This window comes from Trichophyton rubrum (assembly GCF_000151425.1).
Source record: "Trichophyton rubrum CBS 118892 genomic scaffold supercont2.1, whole genome shotgun sequence".
NCBI lineage: Eukaryota > Fungi > Ascomycota > Eurotiomycetes > Onygenales > Arthrodermataceae > Trichophyton > Trichophyton rubrum.
This window is the reverse complement of record NW_003456428.1, coordinates 3017866-3036363: the sequence shown is the minus strand read 5'-3', so window position 1 is coordinate 3036363 and position 18498 is coordinate 3017866. Positions and strand designations below refer to the sequence as shown.

The 18498-nt window shown below is 47.1% G+C and overlaps 10 protein-coding genes across 10 annotated transcripts; 6 read left to right on the top strand and 4 right to left on the bottom strand.

Annotated features, from left to right (window-relative positions):
* Window positions 1–1690: 1690 nt before the first annotated feature.
* On the bottom strand, window positions 1691–2965 carry TERG_01151 (proteasome regulatory particle lid subunit RPN9; the record flags this gene model as incomplete). The annotated part of the gene is made up of 3 exons (XM_003239121.1): window positions 1691–2332; window positions 2396–2631; window positions 2698–2965. 3 exons carry the CDS (start codon window positions 2963–2965, stop codon window positions 1691–1693), a joined length of 1146 nt encoding a protein of 381 aa, XP_003239169.1.
* Window positions 2966–3717: 752 nt separating this feature from the next.
* On the top strand, window positions 3718–4545 carry TERG_01150 (uncharacterized protein; the record flags this gene model as incomplete). Its single annotated transcript, XM_003239120.1, has 3 exons — window positions 3718–3755; window positions 3827–3995; window positions 4048–4545. The coding sequence occupies 3 exons, from the start codon at window positions 3718–3720 to the stop codon at window positions 4543–4545; spliced, it is 705 nt and encodes a 234-aa protein (XP_003239168.1).
* A 313-nt stretch (window positions 4546–4858) lies between these two features.
* Window positions 4859–6447, bottom strand: TERG_01149 (uncharacterized protein; the record flags this gene model as incomplete). Its single annotated transcript, XM_003239119.2, has 3 exons — window positions 4859–5518; window positions 5637–6176; window positions 6283–6447. 3 exons carry the CDS (start codon window positions 6445–6447, stop codon window positions 4859–4861), a joined length of 1365 nt encoding a protein of 454 aa, XP_003239167.2.
* A 1637-nt stretch (window positions 6448–8084) lies between these two features.
* TERG_01148 (uncharacterized protein) lies at window positions 8085–9599 on the top strand (the record flags this gene model as incomplete). The annotated part of the gene is made up of 7 exons (XM_047747714.1): window positions 8085–8186; window positions 8330–8357; window positions 8419–8590; window positions 8656–8792; window positions 8856–8910; window positions 9084–9213; window positions 9297–9599. 7 exons carry the CDS (start codon window positions 8085–8087, stop codon window positions 9597–9599), a joined length of 927 nt encoding a protein of 308 aa, XP_047603678.1.
* A 1678-nt stretch (window positions 9600–11277) lies between these two features.
* Window positions 11278–11968, top strand: TERG_11684 (NADH-ubiquinone oxidoreductase 40 kDa subunit, mitochondrial; the record flags this gene model as incomplete). The annotated part of the gene is made up of 5 exons (XM_003239117.2): window positions 11278–11435; window positions 11519–11532; window positions 11600–11662; window positions 11722–11816; window positions 11873–11968. 5 exons carry the CDS (start codon window positions 11278–11280, stop codon window positions 11966–11968), a joined length of 426 nt encoding a protein of 141 aa, XP_003239165.2.
* A 76-nt stretch (window positions 11969–12044) lies between these two features.
* TERG_11683 (NADH-ubiquinone oxidoreductase 40 kDa subunit, mitochondrial) lies at window positions 12045–12868 on the top strand (the record flags this gene model as incomplete). The annotated part of the gene is made up of 3 exons (XM_047750757.1): window positions 12045–12323; window positions 12376–12711; window positions 12770–12868. 3 exons carry the CDS (start codon window positions 12045–12047, stop codon window positions 12866–12868), a joined length of 714 nt encoding a protein of 237 aa, XP_047605352.1.
* A 1105-nt stretch (window positions 12869–13973) lies between these two features.
* TERG_01146 (uncharacterized protein) lies at window positions 13974–14871 on the top strand (the record flags this gene model as incomplete). Its single annotated transcript, XM_047747713.1, has 2 exons — window positions 13974–14207; window positions 14266–14871. 2 exons carry the CDS (start codon window positions 13974–13976, stop codon window positions 14869–14871), a joined length of 840 nt encoding a protein of 279 aa, XP_047603677.1.
* Window positions 14872–15171: 300 nt separating this feature from the next.
* On the bottom strand, window positions 15172–16165 carry TERG_01145 (uncharacterized protein; the record flags this gene model as incomplete). The annotated part of the gene is made up of 2 exons (XM_047747712.1): window positions 15172–15853; window positions 15942–16165. 2 exons carry the CDS (start codon window positions 16163–16165, stop codon window positions 15172–15174), a joined length of 906 nt encoding a protein of 301 aa, XP_047603676.1.
* A 255-nt stretch (window positions 16166–16420) lies between these two features.
* TERG_01144 (uncharacterized protein) lies at window positions 16421–17350 on the bottom strand (the record flags this gene model as incomplete). The annotated part of the gene is made up of 2 exons (XM_047747711.1): window positions 16421–17173; window positions 17234–17350. 2 exons carry the CDS (start codon window positions 17348–17350, stop codon window positions 16421–16423), a joined length of 870 nt encoding a protein of 289 aa, XP_047603675.1.
* Window positions 17351–17759: 409 nt separating this feature from the next.
* On the top strand, window positions 17760–18202 carry TERG_01143 (uncharacterized protein; the record flags this gene model as incomplete). Its single annotated transcript, XM_003239113.1, has 2 exons — window positions 17760–17941; window positions 18001–18202. The coding sequence occupies 2 exons, from the start codon at window positions 17760–17762 to the stop codon at window positions 18200–18202; spliced, it is 384 nt and encodes a 127-aa protein (XP_003239161.1).
* Window positions 18203–18498: the final 296 nt, after the last annotated feature.

The window sequence follows — 18498 nt, the reverse complement described above, 5'->3', positions numbered from 1 at the left end:
AAGTTCAGCCGCAGACAGAAGCGGAAAGAGATGCGAGAGCTTTGCTACTGATAAAAACCGCGCTTGGCATATTGCTTCTTTACCTTCTCTCGCCGACGGCTCTACTCCTTGGCATATGTACAGTTTACAATATCCCCGTCGAGCTTGTTCTGTCCGAAGCAGCATTTGGATGGAATGTCTGGGGGATGTGGACCCAAGTTGCGGTTTGGTGCATATGGTGGCCGGCGTGGCTGGCGGGCTGCGTGCTGCATTTTTCCTCGATTTTATGATTAAATAGAAGAGCAACGGTTACTAATATGTATACATGATTTAGAGTACTCATATACCAGAAATATTCTGTTGGTACTGGGCTGCATCTGTCATCGATGTATGCTTAGAGCCACAACCGAGTAACTCATTCCGCTGCTGAACCTGAGTCTCAAACATAACATACTCTGTTGGTATTGCAGCACCTAGCCAGGGGGTCTCAGCCTGTGCAACGCCAAAGACCTAGCTCAATTTCAATCATTCCACCTCCAAGTAGGCTACGTTGGGAAGGTTTGGCCTGACATTTCCAGCTCGTATATGTTAACTTTGCTCCATGACCCTCCAATGAAAACATTGATTGGAGGCTGCATCTTGACATCAACTGTGTCAACAGCTGAGAGCACACCTACAGGGACGTGAAAGATAAATACGAAGGATTCATATATGTTGCAGTGATGGATAACATATACCCGAGCTGGACCACGAGCCCTGGGTCTCTCTCCTACATTGACAAACAGGTATATATATCTCAGAGAATGCCCTGGGGCGTCCCTAATTCTCTCTCTCTTTTTCAACAAAAACAGTTGAAACTAATTCATCTATTCGAGAAAAAATGAAGCCTCAACTTGCCCTCCTCTGCCTTGCTTCGCAGGCAATCATTGTTGTTGGAGTCCCTGCTGGGCTTGAAGGTACGTTAAATTGAATATATAGCTACCTCCCAGTTCCATTACTGAGATATTTCTCTTCACCGTCGGACATTGGCCCGGCGGAGTCAAGATTATATTGGATAGCCACGAACGATATGAAGGCTGTCAAAGCAGCGGAAGCGTCTCCAAACTGTGAGTTTATTGGCTAGCATCTTCAGAGAATTCAGCTGCTCTAAGCGTATAGTTTTCAGGCATGAGATGAAGTCAAGCTAACCGAAGTGATCGAATATAGGGTGCAACACTTGTATCGGGCTCTGCACTGGAGTTACATGCTGCTCTCCCCGTCCATGGTGTATTTGGACTGGATCGTTTTGCTACTGCGGAGCGTAGGTGGGCAACGGGGCTTTGTACCTACCTGGATATATGGACAAACTGATGGCGTGTTCTGTGTCGGGCCCCCAGTCACTCTTTGAATTCCTTTCGGGGCGTGTGGATATGCGCAAGGGGTCGTAAACACAGCTACAAATGTTGATGCTCATGAAAATCAGTATAGCTGTGATTTTTTTTTGTATATCGCTCAAGTCAAATAAAACTTCCGTACTGGAGTTCCTGAACATAGTATTTTTGTACCCTACGAGAACGTCATAGAATAGCTGGAGGGGATGAAAGTGTCATTGTACCAGCATATTTAATACCGTCGGTAACATTGAATTCTTAACATTTAATTTTTCGGTCTATTCCCCAGGTAAGGTGCAGTTTAAATTACACGATTGTTGAGGGCCACGGCAAAAGGCCATTTATGCAGCCCAGACATCTTTCCCCACACTTTCAATCCAGTGGCCGAGCTGGTTAACTCCAGCATCCCATTCACGTAGTCTCGTGCGCATTCCTTCGATTTGAGCCATATCCAGGACCTTTGGCTGTACCCAGTGGATGTGTGCTATTTGTGCAACCTGGTCAATTGTGCCCTTCAAGAGACCCAGACTGAGGGCTTTCATGATCAGATGTTCAATTTCATTGGGTTGAACTTTGGTTTCCTCCGATATGGTGGCAAAGGTCATGCTTCTATTGTGAGGTGGCCGGCGGAAGACCATCTCGGTAAGGGCGGCAAGAGATATCTTCTGATATAAGAATACCTTATGTTGCTGAAGCAACTGATTCTTATCCATGTTTACTGCCAGTACATCATATGCACTAAGGTCGCCTCGGTTAAAGGCCACAAGCAACTCTCGAAGCCAGGCATGAGGGGTACCCTTTAGCTCATCCAAGACGGGGTGAAGCAATAATTCACCAAAATTGTAAATGGTATCAGAAACTAGAGCTGCAACACTCAGGTCATACGCTCTGGCAACACGATGTTCCCGTGCCAAAGACTGCAAATCAATGCACGCTAAATATAGGAGAGCATTTTTGTAGTATGAAGCAAATTCAAGCTTGGCCTATGTTATGGTTCGTCAGCAAAATGTATACCTCTCCCAAAGAGTAGACTCGACACTGCTTACATGATAGTAATCTGCGTTTACTTTGTAAAATGCTGCGTGGACTACATTCTCGACGGAGTCGAACATGTCCAGTACTGCCTGTGAAGCATCAAGATCCTTTCGAGCTCCCTCGAAGTCTTTTAACCGTAGTTTAACGCTAGCAACGTCTGCAATCGCATACACGTGGGCATCTTTTGACTCTGGCTTATCAACTTTGCTGGCCAATGAAGCTAGGAAGGAGAGTCGCTCTTGGTCATCTAGTTGAGGAACATTCGTTAGCAATCGAATCCAGGAAAAAATATCAAGACAATGGTCCCACGAACCACTGCACTGTGTCGATGCCATCAGCCCCAGTGTTACAAATTTTAGCTGATTTATCTTGTCTGCAAAGGTAAGGATAAAATTTTTGAAAAAGGACAGCCTTTGGGGCGCGCTCTCCGGTAGACAAAAGTACTCGATCAGGGCATTTGTGAGCTGGTGCCATAGTTTTCGTTCCCAAAAATCTTCAACTTGTAAAAGCAGTGACTGTGATTCATCGAGAGCTTCCCCTCGTTTCTCCGCAAGGAAATCTGGGATCTTGTCAACCTGCATGGTGACGGGTGGTTTTGGCGAAACGGCGTCGGACGGAGGGACGAGACCGAGAGAAAAGAGTCGCGAGACGAGCGGGAGACCAATATTCGAACGTGGGGTGGTATAATGTCGTAATTTCTAAGGGCTTCTGCTGTCCCTGGTATCACTATCAAAACCGCTGGAAGGAGATGGCTGTTTGTTGCGGCGTCGAGCAAGGTCGGGAACGATGTTTAGAAGCCAGAGCTTGAGTGGTCCCTGCGCCCAACCGTAGAAGCTTTGATGAGTAAGCGTTTGCTTAGTCATATCGTACGCTCAAATTTCTTTTTAGCTTTTCTCTAGATATCAAATCGAAACCACCACCTGGACCGCTCAGCATCACCACTAGCATGACCATCATGTTCAACCGTGCTTCACACTGCTAATACGAGGGATTGTTGCGGGGACTATCCCTGGCTGGATACACGGATACCCGGGGCTGACTGCATCCGAGGACCTCCCAAGAATGAACTAGAGAATGTGTCCGAGTATGTGTCCGAGGCCCTTGTACATTCTGCGATGCATAATAGCCACTGGTGAAGAATACCTGCCATGACTCACAGACATGGAATATGGGGCTTGAGAATGTTTGAAGATGGCGCGGAGATATCCAAGGGGGCAAACACTATATAAACCATGGCTTGAGGCCATCTAAGTCTTTGTATCTCAATAACAATCAATTCCTATCACCTCTGCTCTTGTTATCTATTGTTAAAATACAAAGATACCCCAATACAATGCTGGACATAGCTGCGACGAATGAGGCGCATTTCAAGTGAGAATTATGAGAACCTACCTAATATTCACGTCTACCAAAAGAGGGCGGGCATACTAACAATGTCTTAGTGCCGCTGCTTCGACATACGAAACTCGTTTCGCAGAAGCCCTTCGAATTATTGGAAACGAAGTTGGAGAACGTTCCAGATGGATTTGCCCGCAATGGGGTGATGCGACCGACGATGTCAAGCCATTCAGGATGCTTGACTATGCATGCGGTGCAGGATCGATGACTCGAGTAGGACATTATCCTAGTTCGGTCATCAACATTATGCTAATCGTTTATGTAGGCATTACTACCTCATGTTTCGGATGCCATTGGAATTGACGTTTCCCAAAACATGGTTGAAGAATATAACAAGAACATTGTTGCCCTGGGATTACCAACAGACAAAGTGTTTGCTAAAAAAGGGAATCTGCTGTCAGATAATCCATCGGAGGGATTCTCTGACCCAGAATACTTTAATTTCGACCTGATAATCATCGGGTTTGCCCTTCATCATTTCAAGTCCCCCGACCTTGCCATGAGGAGACTTGTTGAAAGACTAGCACCTGGTGGGATCTTGGTAGTGCTGGACTTCGTAGAGCACTCAATCGAAGTTGAAAATGGAGTTACGGCTTCTGGTTTTGGCCCTGATCTAAGACGACAATTTGAAAATGCTGGTGTCGGGGACGGGTTTGATTACGTGGTACCGGATAGAGGAGTCATGCGTGGAAAGCCTCCTAAGGAGCTGCGGTATTTCCTCGCTCGTGGGAAACGCCCGAACAGTGTCACAATACAGAGCTAGCTATTTAAAGATGTTCTACCTAGTCCAACGCGAATCATTCTTGAGCTGTCTACTTATCCCCTTCCTATTGGATCATCTCCTTTCAAAATTTCTAAAGTGATTCTCGCCGTCTAGTTGCCATTCTTAATTATCTCTGCACATTTTTCGCCAATTCCGTAGGCCGGCATCTGGTTGTGTCCTCCGTGCAACGTGGGCATGACACTACAGTCTGCAACTCTCAAGCCAGCAACGCCTCGTACACGCAATTTCTCGTCGAGGACCGCATTTGGATTATCTGATTTACCCATGGCACAAGTTCCACCAGGGTGATAGCCTAAGCCCGATTAAATAAGCATAAATGTACATTAATATGGCGTAAAACTTGATAACACTTACAAGTTGTCCCATGCTCCTTGACATAAGGTATCCATTCATCTCTGGTCTTGAAGGTGTGGTGCTTAAGTTCTGGAGGCCAAGAACCTTTGATAATATCCTTCGTGCCAAGTCCTTCAGTGAGAATCTCATTGCCCAACCTGCAGGCCTCAGTAATAACCAGCATATCAAGCGGGTCATCAAGGTAGTTGCAGTCTACTGCGGGTGGATCGAGAGGGTCTGTTGATTTGAGGGTTACAGAGCCGCGAGATCTAGGGCCAAAGAGTTCGGCAATGAAGGAGAAGGTATGGCTGTTTGTTGGGAAAGTGTTGTAGTGCTTCGGTCCACCATAGCATTCGGTGTTGAATAGCTCAATATTTGGCTGGCATGGGGCAAGTCCCATGGGGTCTTTCCCTTCCTCATGCGGTGCATTTTTCCAAGCCGGCACATCTGCCAGGAGATCATCAACACGGGCAAAGGCGAAGGCTCCAAAAGGGAACGAGGACAAGAAGCCTGACTTGCTCTCTTTCCACTCGGAGTAGGACTTTTCGAAGGCGCCTTTGTGATAGACGAGATTGTCGTTTGTTAGACCTTCCTCAGTTTCATAAAAGATAGCTACAATCTAATGATGTTTTAGCGGGTGGCTTGAAAGGCAGCTAAAGATTGGCGGGGAGGAGACATATAAAAGGTATCCATGTTTCCTTTTGTTTTCCAGCCCAGGGCGCGATTGTACCACTTACAAGATGGTCCATTAGATTCTTGCCAACACCAGAAAGGTTGATTTTGCAAGGGATGCCATGTTGATTGAGTTCCTCTTTTGGCCCAATTCCAGATCGCAAGAGAATAGCTGGGCTGCAATAGGCACCGCCACTAATGATAACCTCCCGTGTCGCTTGGAAAGTTCGATGCGTCTTGTCGACAGTTGAAATGGTTGCAACTCCTGTAGCCTTCAAGCAGCCTTCACGGGGCTCAATAATAACCTTATCAACAGAGGTATTGCACAAGATAGTTACGTTATCCTTGCGATTGTCTTTGGTAAGGTAGTCAGCAGCAGTGGATCGAAGCCCCTTATGTACAGTCCTTACAACATGGCCGCAGCCATGGGACACTTCGCCGGTCGAGAATAAGTCTCCCTTGTATGGAATGCCTTTGGAAACGAACGAATCCAAAATCCGCTTCGATATCGGGGCAAGATCATGGGGTTCAGTATGAATGGGCCCTGACGTTCCATGAACACCTGCCGCGCTTTCCAGCCATGGCTTCGGATGGTATGTTTCGGCCTTACGTATGTGTCAATTAGTGTTAGCCTTCTCTCTCCCCCTCATTTCTTTTTTCCTTATTACTCCCGTTTTCCTTGGGAGCATGTAAAAATCGGGTTGAACACACCTTTGACATGCACTTGAAGAATTCCTCTCCGCTCCAACCCTCAAGACCCCAATCGTCATAGTCCTGTTTGCATCCACGGATGCACAAGGTGCCGTTACATCCACTACAGCCACCGAGGAATCGTCCTCTGCTTAGCTTGATTTCCCTGCCGTCCACACCTGGCATTGGATTGGTGATAATATTCCAGTCGGTCTCTGAGTCAAAGTTGTTCAACCAGCTAGGACTCGCAGTTAGTTATGTATATATGACTGGTTTAGGAGAGCGGAAGGGCTTGTATACCCTCCCACCATGTGGACATTTTCCAAATCTGCACTATCAGGCCCTGCTTCGAGGACCAATATTCTGAGGTTTGGATCCTCTGCAAGCCGCGCAGCGACAACACAGCCTGAAGTGCCTCCCCTAACATCCGAATGTCAGCGTTTTACTCCATCCCAGTCAGAACTATTGATGGCCTTCCATACCCGCATATAATGTAGTCGTAAAGTGAACTCATGGCTAATTAGCTAGCTATTTAGCGCCTTGTTTCGCTGCCTTCTCCCTTTTATTCAAAACACAAGGTGATTGTCAAATGCTAGCTTCTGTTTTTGCAACTTTGACGGGTTTCTGGAAGCGACTGAGGTGTGAAAAGTCGGTCTTCACCCCACCAGGGCAGCGAACTCTCTCAGTAGTTTGCATGACACTGGCAGACAGGGTTTGATTGGCCGGACAGGTGCTCTCGGGACGCTGTCAGTTCTTCTCTTGGATGAGGAGATTATGGTACCCCAGAAAAGGTCCCATTGAACTATCGGAACTAGTAGAGGGAGATCGACGGCTTTTCCACGCTACTGAGGTGATGCTGCTTGTGGATCTCGTATTAATTTGGCATGAGTGATGATTCCCTTCCGGCTCAGAAAGGGTCTGCCAAGGGGAAACTTCGAGGACGTTCTCACATTTTGCGGTGGAAAAGGTAGACTCCATCTCAGTGGAAATCCGTAAACTTCATAGTTATCGCTAACCAAAGGGTGACTACCTATCTGTTGACGTCTGGCCATGCAAACAACCAGGCGCTACTAGTTAGTTTCTTGTGGATTAGCGAAAATTGAAGATCACCCACTCGCACCGCTTGCGCTCCAGGCCAATAGAGAGGAACTCTAGGGTGGCGCGCTCCTAGGAAGGTTGAATCCGAGTCTCCTCTCTCTACCGATCATATTTTGTTTCCCATTATTTTCATGCTGGCGGCATGCACCGTAGCTATGTGGCATCCGCGCCGTTTCCACGACGGATGAATGTTCCTTTTCCGCCTCCATGAGGCACCCGCCTTCAGCAATGATAGATCGGCGATTTGCCTGCCTCTAATTTGATACAGCGGATACCCACTACTTCTTAATTCACCCAGAAGCGAGAAAGAACACATAGCAGCTGGTGTTGATATTCTGTCTGCAACTGGAGACGCTCGGAATGTTGCCACTAAATAGCTCGAATCGACGCTGTTGAGTTCACTAAGTAGCTCACTAATCAAGGTTAGTTAACTAGGGGTAGTTGGTTACAGTGCGGCATTCGTCAATAAACAAAAAACCTTTCGTACGGAGCACACATTATTGCTTTTCCCTCCGATATAATAATAGATCAATCAGCATGGTGATTGATGGGTTTCGCTAGACAGTTTAACTCTTCTCTGCACATACAATTATGGCCTTCATATCGATCAACAAGGAGTAGCTGCTTGAAACAGTCGACTTTGTGGACAATGAGAAGAAGTCTCAATCTTCCAAAGTCACTGTGCGAGGCTTTTTTCTTCTGGATGATTTAGAGCCAGAATCGAGATGTGGGATTCAAAGTCAACACCGTTCAAGAAGGAGGCGTGGACGGAGTATGGAATTGGAGTTGCGGTAATCTTGCTGCGAATAGGCGCTAGATTGAAAATTGTACGTTGGAACTGGCATGGGGATGACTTTATCATCATCCTGGTGTTGTTGTTGTGGTCGGTTAGTAGATTCAAGACAAACTGTTCCTCGTTGCTTTCATCTTCTAGACCAAGATTAAAACAGACGACTAACTGTCAAGTCAGGGAGAGCTCGCCATGCTGGAATTAATAGGTATGGCAGCGTGGGATGCCTATTGCTCTTGATCGTTCGCCAACTAAAACTTTTCGCGCAGGACGAACCGGGACGAATATCGGCCTATCGGACGCCCAAAGAGCTGCGCTTACCCCGGATGAAATTGCAACATTGGAGTTTGGCACCAAATGCAATTTGGCGGGCTGGTTGATGTATACAACTCTCATCTGGTCTCTCAAAGCATGCATGCTGTTCTTTTATGCCCGTTTAACGTATGCTCGCGTCCTTCTGCACCTCCCATGAGCAACATAAAAGACGAAAGCTAAACCTTGTACAGGATAGGTCTATACAAGGAGAAGATGGTCAAGGTTGCTGCAATAATATGCACATGCACATATATTATCAGTATGATAACCATCCTAACACATTGTCATCCTATCGAAAAAAACTGGCAGGTCAATCCAGACCCTGGAGGTAAGTTCGACTTCTCACGGAGCGGTAGCACATAGTTCAGTTTTGCTGAGCTGATAAATATAGACCTTTGTACCCTGGGTATTCCGAACTACATTACAGTAGCAACAACGAATTTGCTGTGAGTATTCCGAGGAATAAAGAAAGAATCCAAGCTGAGCATCACATAGCACGGACATGCTTCTTCTTTCGATCCCATTACCTCTTCTGGTAAGAGTTCGGATACCACTAGCACGGCAAGTTCTCCCCTATGTTCCAGATATGGTATCGATGAGGCTAATGCGTTATATTTAGAAAGCTGGTCATTGGGCTCTTGCTCTGTGGAGGCCTCTTTATCATGGTCGCAACTCTTCTCCGTTGTATTTTGTCCATCCAGTCCATCCATGGTATCAACATCAGCACTATTTGGGCTATAAGAGAAAGCGTATGTTCTCAACCTCAGCGCAAACATATATACTTCAGCTGCCAGCTGTCAGAACTTCAAATGCTGACTGGGTATCCCTCTAGTTTGTTGCCATTCTTGCTATCAATGCGCCTTGTATAAAACCAATATTCAGCCCCCGGGCCTGGACGGTTACAAGCGACGACTCCTCACCTAGAAATAGCGAGAACCCATCCTCGGTGGGGACAAGCAGTCATCAACTTAGCAAGATGTCTAAGTCATCCCGGTTTGACCAGTTATCTGTTCTCAGGACAGTCGACGATCACTGTAGTGAGGAACTATCACTTCCATACAACCAGGCACAGATGGGATTTGCTAGCCAGGCTACTAACAGTGCGCGCGGGGCCACTGCGTTTTCAGAAGACTAGTCCCTCAATATCAACCGCTCTGCGCACGGAGGCATTTATATCACTACGACATATGAGGTTACTCCTGAGCCTTTCGAAAAAATTCAAGCATGAGTTATGATACTACCGTCCTCGCAGGCATATTAGGGTCCCTTTTTTCATTTGTACAGCACGGAGTTGGTTTTCGTTTGGTGTCCTGTCGCACGTTTATGAGGATCTATATCTCTTCCAGGTTACGAAAGGCGGGTTTATTCATTTCCGTATTGTCTCGTAGGCGTACGAGCTTGGGCCTATGGGTATATCCTGGGGTGGGGTGTATTGGTATCGCATTTATTTTTTCCAAAGGCTCTCGGCGTTCAAGAAAGGGTCTGTTTTTCCTAGTGATATTCCGTCCCAGTCTTCAAATGCATTAGTCCATAATGATTTTGCTTAGGAACGCAGTGGTGACATCAGCTATCAGCTAGATTCCATCATGTAAACAAAACAGACTAGACTGGCAGTAACGTCGCTTGCCCGTAGCTGTAGTTACCACTACTGTGGTAATATCATATTATCATCCACATGATAGTTCATAAAGTTCGTTGACTTTTTTTAAGAGGTGAGTGTATCATGTCATTCCACTTCAAACCACAGATAGGTTAACACACTTCTAGTCTATGGTGACTGGCTGATGGCTGATGGCGAAGTCTAGCACACCTTCTGGAGTAAGTAAAGGCTCCGATTGATCTATATTTAAATAGTGATCAGTAAAAACCTAAGCTTAGATTCCTAGGTTCTTGGATTCACACGGAACGCTTAAACCCACCGAGAGAAGAGCATAATCAACTTTGGAGCTAAAACAAGGCCAAGTATGTCCGACTATTGGCTCTATGAAATGTGTAATGATGGCTTGAAAGTCTCCACCGCTCTACCAGGACGGTTGTTGGATAAGCAGTGCTTTACGGTGAACTGGTTGCTAGTTGCCTTTAAATTAGGGACCATGTCCAAGGCCATTTCGTGGTCACAGCTCTTTAGTACTCATGTTGTACAGCATCTCTGGCTGGGCAATCGTAATCGTTCGCCGAGGACCATCAGATGGAAGGCTTCCACTTTGATCACTGCGTTGTAGTGTCTGTCAGATATCGGTATCTTATCTGACATGATACTGGACAAGCATATATGAAATATGAATCCCCGGAAAGACTCATCGCGAATACGCAGGTCTATGATCGATCCCGAACGCTGTATTCTTTCTTCGAGCAATTATGAGGTCTTGTCTTCTCATAGCTGCGAAGAATCGTCTTTTCCGAAGCGCCATCCTATCATCCCGTATACACGCGCGAAACAAACGCCATCTGTGATTATGGCATTATAGCATGGTAGCTTAACAACGTCTAGCTGATGCCGGCCGGGCAGACGACATGTATGTCATAGACAATGTTAGAGAACAGGAGATGTCGACGAGAGGAAGCGTCGATGTAATTCGTGTTTCGCTATTGGATAGAGCAGGGTTAAAGCGGCCAGAGTTATCGCCGCATCAGGCTTAGCGTCGGCTTCAGACTCTCCCATCAACAACCAGCAATTTATCAACTTTCGAGGAACGACAAAGACAAGCCATCGTCGGAATCCCCTGATATCGCAACTCTCTCGACCGGCCCGCGTCTGTGGTGGACTATTTTGCTCTCGACGGGCGTTAAATGGTTCATTGACCAGGGTCACAATGCAGAAGTGCCGCGCCGTGCAGAGCGCCCTGAGCTCCAAGGCCGCCCTCCCAATATCGACTCCCGTGCGAGCTCAACCTCACATCCAGCGCAGGAACATACAGGATGTTTTCATTACCCGGACCGGATCTCCAATTATAAAGGTGCAGGGCGGACGGTATGTATTTTCTAGGCCTAGTGTGGCGCCAATGGCAACGGAGGGAAGGGGGGCACTTTCGCTAATGTCGGAATCGTCACTAGGTCGTCTCTCGGAGGTATGCTTGCGAACATCATATATGCAATTGGCGGTCCATAGATACTAAAAATCATATCTATTTCCAGGACACACTGCTACCGTTTTCGGCGCAACCGGTTTCTTGGGTCGTTATATCGTGAACAGACTTGGTATGGGAAACCGCATTACGCCTGGATGGGATGGATTGGCTGATATTGGTATTTCACAGCACGTCAAGGATGCACCGTTATTGTCCCCTACCGAGAGGAGATGACCAAACGACACCTAAAGGTTACTGGAGATCTGGGCAGAGTTGTTTTCATGGTATGCATGCGAAATACTACGATTGGTATACACTTTTTGCTGAACAACAGTAACAGGAATATGACCTCCGCAACACCCAATCGATCGAGGAGAGCGTACGCCATTCTGACATTGTCTACAATCTAATCGGCCGAAACTATCCCACGAAGTAAGAATCCCCAGTGCGCTGAACTAACATTACCACGACATTAATAACCTGGTATAGGAACTTCTCTTACGAGGATATCCATGTTGAAGGAACAGAACGAATTGTGGAATCCGTTGCCAAATATGACGTTGACCGATACGTCCATGTTTCCTCCTATAACGCTAGTCTTGACTCCCCTTCGGAATTCTTCAGGACCAAGGCTCAAGGTGAAAACGTTGCAAGATCCATTTTTCTCCGAGACCACTATCGTCAGACCAGCCCCGATGTTCGGATTTGAGGACAGGCTTCTGCACAGACTTGCCGGAGTTACCAACATCTTCACTTCCAATCACATGCAGGAGCGATACTGGCCAGTTCACGTAAGTTTCCCTCTAGCATATTAACAGAATCCCATTTCTGACTGGGTCATAGGCTATTGATGTTGGTCGGGCTCTTGAAATTATGCTCATGGAAGAATGGACCACTGCCCAGACCTTCGAGCTCTACGGTCCCAAGAACTACTCTACCAAGGAGATTTCCGAGCTTGTTGACCGTGAAATCATCAAGAAGCGCCGACACATCAACGTTCCAAAAGCTATCATGAAGCCTGCTGCTTACTGGTTGAACAGACTCCTCTGGTGGCCCATCACATCTGCTGATGAAGTTGAACGGGAATTCATTGACCAGCAAATCGACCCGACCGCGAAGACCTTCAAGGACTTGGGAATTGAACCGACTGATCTCAACACCCTTACTTTCCACTACTTGGTATGCATTTTACAGCCGTCCATACTCCTTGAGATTCTCACTAACTTCTCAATTACAGCTTGGATACAGAAGCTCCCAGTACGCAGATCTACCGCCAGCTACCGAGCGGGAGCTCAGGGAGGAGAGAAAATACCTCCATGTTCTGGACTCTCAATAAACTGGTATTATACCATAGTTCTTCTTGCATTTTTAGATCTTGTATGTATGTACACACAGTGTTTTTCCGACGCCCTCAAATTTCTTTATCTTGTAACTTGCACATTCCAGTTAGTTCATGCACGGGTCACAAATGGCACCCCTCTAGTAGACTATGGCTTCCAAGTCCTTGCGTTCTTCCCTAAATGCTCATCTCCATCCCACCTGAGAACCGGTCAATGGTCGCAGGCTATCTACTACAAATATGGACCTAACTCGCTGAGGCCCGGCGTTTATCGCTTATTACGTGCTGAGCTCTTCCATCAGCATGTATTCGCAGGGCGTAGCTCCCTTGGGCTTGAGAAGAGCAGCATCATCAAGGCTTTCGTCTGCATCAACAGCCGGCCTCTACTGCCTATATCCAGACAAATAACCGATGGAATCCATGGGCACCCAAGGTTTAGCTAAAGGCCCCGGTTATCTCTATCAATCTTCCCAGTCCAGCTTGAAAGCACCAACCCAACTTTAATCCTTTCACCCAAAACCTTCATTGAGATATACTCCTAGCCATACAGATGCAGTGCCATCCGAGTGACCGTCCTTTAGACAGCGAACTCGATGTTCTTTTTTAAAGAGGTGCTAAGGATGAGGATACCTGTTGTGCCATTTGTGGTGTTCCAATAATTGTGGTGAGTTGGATTTTATAATTTTATATCAGTATCATAACTATGTTGTTCCATTTGCTACTACTAATCTATCCCATGCAATTATAAACGCTCCCAGCGAACTTAGAGAAAAGAATTACAGAAGATACGAGTGGTGGACTCCATGCGCAATCCATGCTGAGGACAAAGAGTATGATTCTGTACCTGGTGGGAATGTCTGGATTGGCCGACCTGGTCACGACGTACCGGTAGAGGTATACGGTGCAGATGGTTTAGCTACCCTTTTCTATACTGTAACCCCAATGATAACGACTGGTTGCCCAATAAATAAAGGCCTGATTGAGTCTGTTAGATCTCGAAGTTGAGGATATCAATCGCGGACCGTCATAGCAGACGAAACTAGTGAATTATACCCTACAGGGTAAGGCATATATTGGGCTTCACCCAAAATGTCTAGACATGATGCAACGCCTAAGTTCTTACCGAACTACGCTTCGTCACCGGGGAGTGGCTATAACAGGGCCAAGAACCCTCAGCCAATTCTATGAGGTGTTACAAAACAGGGTATGCGCATCGAAAAATCGTGCTCTACAATATTCGGTTACCATTCGCAAGCCATTGGAGTCACACTTTTACTACTTTAGACGAGCTTGCATTTGTGAAGCGCGATGGCCAATTGGTATTCCAGAAGTCTTGGTATGCCTCTCGGTTCCCACTCTCAGGTTGATTTCTCATGCTTATTTTCAATCCGCAGGAATATGAAGTAGAACCATACCCTATACAAAACCTTACGTCTGAAATTCTGAGATATCTTCAGCCTCTTCCTGAAGGCCACCGGTCTGGCTTCTCTGAGAAGTCCATATTGATGAAGAAGCTTCCAGCGGAGATAATTAAGCACATCTGCCTCCATCTCCACCCGTTTGCTGACCCTGGGGTGATATGCACCTACGAATTGTCACCAAGTATTTGGCGTGATCTTCTATTCCGTCAACAGCTTCTTCCATGGCTCTGGGATCTAGATCCAGCCATCCTCGAAAGCCAGCCATTACAACATAGTAACGGCCAACCTTCATACTCTAAAGATAACTTCTGGGACTGGGAGCAACTCGTCCGGGAGCTTGCTCAAGTACAGGCCTTCGAGCCAGGAAATTCGTTAGAAAATGCTCCACTACGCTTAAGAAACCGAAAATGGATATGGAGGCTGTTAGATGAAGGCAGACGTTTTGATATAGAGGATTGGATATGGGATGGAAAGTACCAGAAAGAGCTTGACCTGTTTTACGAAAGTTGCGAGGCATCCGGTTTGATATTAGCAAGGGATGAAGATCTCAATGTGCTTAGTGGTCGCCCACGTAGATAGCAAGGAACTCGAGGTTTAATAAGAAGACTCAATCTGTCTCTATTCACAGCATTTTGAACCTGAAAACTTACAATTGGAAATTGATGATTCTAACCCTGTACCTCCTTTTTCAGCCTCGGCAATTCTGGCTCAAGAGTAGCAAGCATCTTTCGATGTGCTTCTTTCTCAGGCTGTGTAAGTATTCTTGATTTTTGTCCTAGTGTCAATACTCGGTCACTTGCTATTACCATTTCGCCCGACAACATCTGCATCAGGGACTTGTGATACCACTGGAACGCAGTCGGAGTCCGTTTTGCTATACTACCTTGGCATCTGTTGACTTTTTGGTAGTGTATTGGATATGGCGTATGCGATGTACTGAGTTGCACCTGTATATTCAGGAGCTAATGTGCTATTCCCTTTAGCGAATGTACAACTGCCAATATTTGTAACAGTTTCAGCCACACCACGTTTGTGGAGAGAAACATAGGATGGCTGAGATAAATCTCGAGCTATAGTATTATCCTGGGCGATTATCCCGGGGCCATGGATGGCTTTCCCTATCAAGCAAGGGGCACAGCCATTGTAAGGATCCACATTAGGAGGAATGGTAACAGGAGGGGTAACATGTGGGCATTCATCACTGCTCATCGATGTGATAGTAGTTGTTGTCCCTTTTGGTTCACAGCTAATGGTCGGGACACAGGCCGTCGATGTGCAAGGAGTCATTATTACCATGGCCATATCAGTTGCAACAGTGCAATATTCTGCACATATTGAGGCTGTTTGTCTCACAATGCATGAAGCCGTTGACGTAGGCTTATTGTCACCGTGTCTGTCTCCATCCTTGTCTCCGCCTTGAGAGCCTCCAGATACAGAACAGCAGCAGCCAGCCCCCGTACAGCCGTCGATCCCACCACCACCTCTGCTGCCGCCGCTGTTTCGCCCAGGGATATTACAGCCCAATCCGATACAGCCAATACATCCGAAGCCGTTGCACACGCTGGCTAGTCCGAAGCAAGGGCAGCCTGGGCCCTTGCACCCAGCACACCGTCAACCTTTACAACCGCGTTCAGAGCCGGCACATATACAGTCCAAGCCAAGCAGCTGCTACATTGTATCCTAGTGCATCTACCGTTATAGCGATCTCTGCCGGTACAACTTTGACAGTCAAAGCCGATACAATGTCCATTATGGCAGTCTTTGCCTTTGCAGCCGTCCCAGCCAGTGCTGTCATCGCCGGCACAGTGGCCATCCGTACAGTCAGGACCATTACAGGTTTGTTCATGGCAATTTGGGCCGTTACAGACCCCATTGTCATCACAGTCCAAACAGGCGCAGCCGAGACTAATGCATTTATCTCCGTGACTCTGTCTGTTTTTGTTACAATCTGAGCCCACACAGCCAGATGTCACACAGCCGTCACTAGTGCAAACACCATTGATGCATCCAAGGCCCAATGTATCCCCGGACGATACAGTCAGGACCGGCGCAAACACCATCAAGGCAATCAGACCCGCGGCCGCCAAAGGAAACGCAAAAAAGCCCAGTGCAAACACCCATCTTGCAGTCAGGGCCTTTGCACTAGCCATTGGTGCTGATAAGCCAGGGGTCTGCTAGAGTTGGTAGGAACCGGTCCATCCGGGCCTGTTGGGGTCGAATCTTCGCTGCCGCCTCCGCCGCCCCCAGGGAACTTGGGGCCGCTTCCAGCTGGACACCATTCAGGTGGGGGTGGACATCTTTTCTGTGCTGGAGAAGGCCTGGGAGAAGGGTCAAGCACGCATTTTCCTTTCGCAAACTCGGCATTGCCGTTGTATGCGCTAACACACCAGTCGTAATTCCAAGTTCCCGGGAAGAGGGGATATTGGTCGCTGCAGGTCATCTCAACAGTATTATTTTGTGCCTGCGATATGTTGTCTGGCTTGTTGACATTGTGTGACCATAGCCGATACCCTGCGGCGTTGGGAGAGGCAGCCCAGGTTAGTTCAACCGTAGTTGGGTAGTTAGCATATATCTCTAGGCCAGAAGATGGCGGTGGTGTCCCCCTGCCGACCATAACGCTGCTCACGATTTTAGGAAATTCTCCACCAGCAGCATTCCAAGTAATTGGCGCTACAAGATAGCGATGTCCAGGTACAAGGCACTTGATACGTGCAGGGGAGCTGAGGAAGCCTGCACTCGTAATAAATGCACATTCTTCATCCTTGTCCCAGTACAAGATCTCATACTGGGTAATTGAATCCGTGTAAGGTCCAGTAGGAGGGTCCCACGAGACATCAAAGCCAGTTGATGTAGTCCCAAGAAGCACAGCAGCCGGGCCGTTCTAGGGGTTGATTTTGCAAAAACACCGCCGTCCAGTAAATTGTAATGGTATCTCCAGCACTAGCTCGAAGCCTGACATCATATACCCAGCCATCTTAAGTTCAATGGACATCCCACCGACTGGTACAGACGCTCCCAGTGGAGAATTGTGTGACCCCCGAAATGCGAGACTCGACATCTTAGCTGTGTGCATCGTATACTAATTGGCAGAACTCGTTAGTTAAATAACTAGTTAGCCAATCAGCGTATTGGAAAATGGACAACCACGTCCCATGTAGCTGTCTGTCAAATTGAGAGAAGCAGATAAGTGCCTAAACGACCTGAGCGGCAGCGGCGCATCGTATAGTTATCCGAGACGCTGGCCAACCTACGCGGGCCGGCTCCAACATATAATTAATTATCTATCTGACACTAGTTAATGATTTTGTGGCTGCTCAACATCTTGAAAGATAACAAAATGCTCACGAATATCTCAACATCTCTTTCTGTAACTCAGTATGCGTTCCAGAGCATACTATTCATTATCGCGCCCTTATAGTCTCTGTCTGCCATATTTGATACTGCAAAGGCTCGTTCCTTGTGTCAGGATGTCAACTGCTACAAGTCGGTTGTATGAATGTACCACCGATGTCGAGGATCCAAACGGTTATCACACGGGACGATACTTTCCAGTGATATTGGGGAATGAGTTCAAGGGCGGTAGATACCGTGTTCTGCATAAGCTTGGATGGGGTGGATTCGCAACTGTCTGGCTGGCGAGAGATAACCTGTATAGTTGGCTCCGTCTTCGTAACGGGAATGACAGAGCCGGAACTAAATGACAAATAGGACCTGCTCCAATGTGGCCGTGAAGATTATCAATATGAACGATAGCTCCCAAGAGTTCAAAGTTCTACACCACCTTCAACATTCCAGCGTTACCCAGGCAAATGTTGACCACCCAGGCCGTGCTTCAGTGCTCCAGCTCCTTGACCAACTTTGGTTTAAAGAGCATAGGGCAAAGGAAACAAGGGCTCCTGATTTCAAGTAACTAAGCTACATAGATGAAGGCTGGAAGCCAGCGAATTCGTCTACTTGTAACGAATGCAGTAGATGTTGCAAAGATAACCAGACACCTCTCATTGAATGTCCATGTATCCATGACCTCGATCACTCAATTTGCTCTCCAGGCTCGCCATCCGTCACCTTTTCTGGTCTCTCGTCGAAAATTGCGAATGACTCGTACTCCTCTCCCTTGTCGTCTTTTGAGTAAATATGGACCGGCCGAACTGTTCCTTTGGCTATCATTTCTGCCGTTTTTATATGCAGGGTGATATGGTGCCGAGG